This window comes from Trachymyrmex cornetzi, unplaced genomic scaffold (genome assembly GCF_001594075.2).
Source record: "Trachymyrmex cornetzi isolate Tcor2-1 unplaced genomic scaffold, Tcor1.1 scaffold358, whole genome shotgun sequence".
Lineage (NCBI taxonomy): Eukaryota > Metazoa > Arthropoda > Insecta > Hymenoptera > Formicidae > Trachymyrmex > Trachymyrmex cornetzi.
This window is the reverse complement of record NW_017298300.1, coordinates 76,356-81,855: the sequence shown is the minus strand read 5'-3', so window position 1 is coordinate 81,855 and position 5,500 is coordinate 76,356. Positions and strand designations below refer to the sequence as shown.

The 5,500-nt window shown below is 33.8% G+C and overlaps 2 protein-coding genes across 7 annotated transcripts in view; both read left to right on the top strand.

The window, feature by feature from the left end:
• The window catches only part of LOC108763403 (cleft lip and palate transmembrane protein 1-like protein), a 7,230-nt gene extending 5,001 nt beyond the window's left edge, over positions 1-2,229 (top strand). For both annotated transcript variants that reach the window (XM_018510987.1, XM_018510989.1), the window contains exons 7-9: positions 894-1,102; positions 1,199-1,450; positions 1,999-2,229. In XM_018510987.1, coding sequence (XP_018366489.1) covers positions 894-1,102; positions 1,199-1,450; positions 1,999-2,092 — 555 coding nt within the window. In that variant the 3' untranslated portion in view covers positions 2,093-2,229. The remainder of the gene's footprint in view (positions 1-893; positions 1,103-1,198; positions 1,451-1,998) is intronic.
• LOC108763401 (uncharacterized) overlaps positions 1,930-5,500 on the top strand; it is an 8,167-nt gene continuing 4,596 nt past the window's right edge. For 2 of the 5 annotated variants that reach the window (XM_018510982.1, XM_018510985.1), the window contains exons 1-11: positions 2,290-2,545; positions 2,818-2,978; positions 3,123-3,280; positions 3,368-3,506; positions 3,588-3,768; positions 3,865-3,975; positions 4,079-4,303; positions 4,570-4,694; positions 4,816-4,941; positions 5,047-5,258; positions 5,329-5,474. In XM_018510982.1, coding sequence (XP_018366484.1) covers positions 2,885-2,978; positions 3,123-3,280; positions 3,368-3,506; positions 3,588-3,768; positions 3,865-3,975; positions 4,079-4,303; positions 4,570-4,694; positions 4,816-4,941; positions 5,047-5,258; positions 5,329-5,474 — 1,517 coding nt within the window. In that variant the 5' untranslated portion in view covers positions 2,290-2,545; positions 2,818-2,884. Of the gene's footprint in view, positions 1,948-2,289; positions 2,546-2,817; positions 2,979-3,122; positions 3,281-3,367; positions 3,507-3,587; positions 3,769-3,864; positions 3,976-4,078; positions 4,304-4,569; positions 4,695-4,815; positions 4,942-5,046; positions 5,259-5,328; positions 5,475-5,500 lie in introns of those variants that run through there. The other 3 variants (XM_018510983.1, XM_018510984.1, XM_018510981.1) reach the window with 3 other exon arrangements.

Sequence of the window (5,500 nt, the reverse complement as noted above, 5' to 3'; positions counted from 1 at the left end):
CTCTCTCTCTCTCTCTCTCTCTCTCTCTCTCTCTCTCTCTCTCTCTCTCTCTCTCTCTCTCTCTCCACCCCTCCCCCCTCCTTCTTTTTAATAGAACAAATTTAAGGAATAAATAAAATAAAGTAAGTAAGTAGAACCGAAAAAAACCGTTAAAAAACCGTAATTTTTACGGTTTCGGTTTTCTTTACTGGTAAAAAAAAAAAAACCGAAACTGAAACCGGAACATTTATTTGATATTTTATTAAACCGGAACCGAATCGTAAAAACCTTTCGGTCCGGGTCCCTGATACGAAATACAAAATATCTCGTGTTACTAATTTTTTAATAACCGTACCTTGATACTTTTGATGAATCACTCGATGCAAAGAAAACACATAGTTTCCTGTCAAATAAGATATGTAATTGCATATTACCAACTGCATAATTTTTTTTTAAAAAGTAACTGTATTTTCTTTGTACCAGTTTTTATTGTCTTTATTAAAGTGTGTACAGTTATGAAAGAATTATATATATAATAATTTACGAGATATTTTATGTCAGAATATGCTCATTTTTATCGTTCTTGTTGACTTTTTAAATTGTTTAAAGATAATTTCGAAGAAACTAATAAATCATCTTTTTCTGTGCTTTCGTGGTACTGAAATATATAGTGTTCTATGTAAAAAACACACAAGATAACTTTGATATAATCTTAAAAAAAGATTAGAAAAAGAAATTTTCTTTACATTATCAAATTTTACATAGGAAAGAAAGTATATTTACACTTTTTTCTCCTACGATTTAGCAATTATTTCGAACGACATTTATCTAAAGATCCTCTATGTGTGCGTGTGCGTGCGCGCGTGTATGTGTGCGCGCGCATACACGTGTGTATATGTTAATTTATTTAATAGCTATGGAAATTGAAAAAGATATCGAGAGTGGAATTAATTAGCAGCGGAAGTATTTTCCCAAGAATACGATTTAAACCCGATAGCATCGATGCAGCAGAAGTGAAAACTAGGGAATTTGATGCCGAAAGTATGCGTTATCTGAATTACTTATTATATCCGTTAGTTATCGTTGGGGCAATCTATTCGTTACTTTATCAACCACATAAAAGGTAAACGACCACTTTTATCTAAAACGATAAAAATATATGTATGAAATATTTTGTATGCCCTAGATGAGCCGTTAATTAAATTGTTTTGAGTTACAGTTGGTATTCTTGGAGCATAAATTCTTTAGTGAATGGAGTTTACGCATTTGGATTTCTTTTTATGTTGCCGCAATTATTTGTTAATTATAAATTGAAATCCGTGGCGCATCTACCGTGGAAAGCGTTTATGTACAAAGCATTTAACACATTCATCGATGACGTGTTTGCTTTCATTATAACGATGCCGACAGCTCACAAAATAGCATGTTTCAGAGATGATGCCGTCTTTCTGATTTATTTGTATCAAAGATGGTAAGAGTTTCCATCATATCTTTCGTTCAACTCGAAATTTATACCGAGTACCACTGAACGTTGCGACTTACGTTGAACGACAAAGAGTAGATCGTAATGGAATGGAGAAAATGTTTTTCGGCCGAACTGATTTGCCTCATAAACAATTAAATTAAATTTTTATAAATTTACGTTCAATTGCAAGTATATACATTTAAAACTTGTGAACAGATTTGCCAAACTGGACAACTCTCAAACGGTTCTTTCTTCTAACAAAATTCTACCTGAAAAAGCATCCTTCACAAATATGTTTTTCTGTCCCTTTTGGCTTTTCATTTCTTTTACCTGACCATTGTGAAACGTGGAAACTGCTATGTCATGCATTCTTGGAAGGATCTAAACTTATCTTATTCGAAAATTTGTCAATCCTCATCGCTACCTGCTACTTGTTCAGTGGTATTCGGTGGTTTTGTACAAGGCACAGCCATTCTATTTGGAGCGTTCGTCGCGACTGTCACGTATGTATCGATCATTATTTTATAATGTGAAAAAAAAACGTTTATCCACAGGTTATATCCAGTGGATAAATCACGCGTGGATACTGATACAATCACAGAAGAACATGTTGATTGCAGCAACAATATGCACAAAAAAACAAATTAACGATTTCTATTGTTTACTGTTATTGTTTGTCTTCATTATCTAGAACTTAAAACTTTCGTAATATCATGTTGAAGTGTTATTACATGCTGACAAACAGTATTTATATATCAATAATGTAAAAATTTAATCAATATACGCACACAATTGTTACAAAAAGTATATTTTATAAATTTCTTTTATTATCACCTAAAGTGAATTGTTACAATTTTTCAACTTTTGCCTTTCTTTTATAAATTATTTCTGACGGATCTAACGGATCTTGCAAACAATGTATGATCGATGTGATGATATTATCTATAATGTTCTCGGCGCGATGCGTTCAATGACCAGCGTGACAAAGGACTCGTAGAAGAAAATTGCATAACAACATTGAACACATCAGGAAAAAGAACAGCACATTCCTTCTTCGGACACTCATTTAGCAGGTGTTATATGTCATCAGGTTACTTCTAGGTATGATTATATTTGTTACGTGAGAAAATACTGTGACTGTGTTGCCCGATAAGGGGGGACCTTGAATTATTTGAATCGATTCTAACGCGATAACGCGTCAGTCGTTCGATATCTACTGATATATAATAGAAGAGAAACAGACCGAGAAATCTACTTCGATAGTATTCACGTGCATGTACGTATGCGCGCGCGTGTATGCGTGCGTGTGCGCGCGTGTGCGCGCGCGTGTGTGTGTAAATATACTTATGAATATGTGTATATATTCTTTACAGCGTAAGCGGAAACTATTACAAACTGCAATATTTGTGCCACGTTACAAGATAAATAACGACACGCACTATGTGCGCCATACAAATTCTGATTCCGATTATTCTTCTTGTATGGATTTATCTCTGGTTCATGAACAAGCAAGTCTCATATTACCTGAGTTTAGGTAAGACGATCCAACAAATAAGTTACATAACTATTTTTCTTTGTGTGCCAAGTCAGGATAATACTAAGCTATGACTTTGTTACTTTTGAGATGATGTAGCAATAATCGATTTAAAGTCGTTTGCTTTAAAACATATTTTTGTAGATATACAGTTTATCCTAAAGCGTTGGTGGGCTTTTTGGTGCATCCCGAAAAAGAAGGAAACAAGAAGAAGTAAACTCAAGGACAGTGATGTAATATTAAATATAAAGAAGATCTTGGAACCATGCTCGGATAATCCAAAAATTATTATGAACGAGAATGTAAGTAGTATGTAATATTCGCGGTAGATTTAATTGGTATATTAATTGTATGAAAAATAAATTTCTTAACTCATTTGTATGACATAGAGTTGTGACAGTGTATCTTTCTATGGTGCTGATCAAAAAGGTAATTCGTTATTTGTTAAAATGACTCACAGAGGATATCACAAAACAGAATTGATCTTGCAAGTGACCTTGTCGGATGATCGAGTCTACGTGCTGCCCGGTAAAGATCATTTGAATTACGAAACTATCACATAACCGGTAAATATAACATTCTAATGATACACTCGTTTTAAATACACAGATTGTCCTGCTACAATTACAATAGGAGATATAAGCAAAAAATGGTCAGCGTCTGGTCTAAAGATTGAATCCTTAGAACCACGACAACGTTGGAGAATTACATACAATGGTTTTCTCCGAAATCAATGCCGAGGAAATACATCCAATAATGACAACGTGGAACATATTCGTCTAAATTTGATGTGAGTAAAGGGTAAATAAATTTGTTAGGTACTAAAAAGTATTAAGAAGCGTAATCGGTCAAACATCCTATTTTACAAATACGTTCCGTTTTTCAGATTTATTGGCAAACCTCGATCGTTAGAATGGCCAGGTGACTGGAGTACCTATTTGCACGCGGATGCTTTAGCACGTGAACCTTGGAAAAATCTTGATTGGAAGCACAAAATGTAAAATTTGACAACATTAATATATTTGATGTCTTATGTTTACATGTTTTCTCTCATTTCAGTGTAACATACTATAGGTTTAAACTTCCTTTTCTGTTGATAGTCAATTAATAGATGACACCGGTTTCGATCTCTGGGGATCCATTATCGGACAGATAACGTTCAAAGATTCAAATACAAGTGACTTTTATTTACGGGGACTCTGCCAGCGACGTTGGGGTAAACATGAATCTTATCAATTTAATAAAACCATCACAGTTGTTGGTGTGACACAACATGGAGCTATGTATTATCTTGGTGTGAGCAATACCAAACATAGCTTTTCACAGTAAGACAAACAAATACATATTACAACATATTATGATAAAATAATTTGATATAAAATTTTCTATATGAAGAAATCAGTCAACTAATTTTACATATCCTTATTTTATTCTATTGTATTACCATTGTTTTCGTCTCTTTGTTGAAATATTACGATTATATCACATAGAAAATTTTATACAAGCAACGATTAATATTTTTTAATTATATATACTAACTTTAAAACAATGGAAAATACGTTAATCATTCGCGAAACGAAATTAATTGCAGCATGCAATTTGGACATCTCCAGGAAGCCGGAGGGATGATAACCAAAATTGATTGGACCGATCTGCAATTGAGCGACTTTGAGAAAGAAGATACATTTCCTATAAACTACAAGATTGCATTTACAGGTTTTTATTCTGATGTATCATTGTCTATACAAACATCATACACACATTGCATCATGCAAGATATAGATATTGCGGCATGACGCTGCGTTAACATTACGCGCCATTGTTTTTTATTTTTCAGCAGCTGGAAAACAATACAGCTCCGTAATCAACAATTACTTGATGGGCGACGCGATAACTTATTACAATGGCCAGCCATGGGCTTGTACAACTCGTAATTTGCGTGTACAATTAAACGGCAGTACAGGTATGTTGATGTAATAATTCATAACAGAAGAAATGCCAAAAAATTGAAAGTCTTTATCTACCAATATAGTGTTATAGGCTTGAATCTATTTTTAAAATGCACTAGGTGTTGGACTAATGATTACGTGCTGCCCATACACTGGACCGAGGCAAATACAAACTTCGATCGCGAAAATTCAACATATAACACGGCCCGACACATTTGCGCAAAAAGATAAATACATTCTACGTTTTGATGATAAACAATGCCAAAATGAAAGTGTCGTAGGAGGGAAAGGATATTCTCTTGCAATTCTGACATCTATCGACACCGATGATGTGTGTACTTGGGATAATTGTTGCTCGTCAAAAAATTCTTTATTTGTAAAATTAATTTTTCTGTTTGTAGTTTGCAGTACCTCCAGGCTTTTGCGTAACGAGTCTTGCTTTGGAACGACAATTGCAACATCATAAACAATTGCAAAACTTAATCAATGATGTAATAGATATTAGTTGTTGCAAAAAAAAAGAGGACCTCGAAAGTTACTGTCAAAAGTACGTCTAACATTTCGCGTAAAATG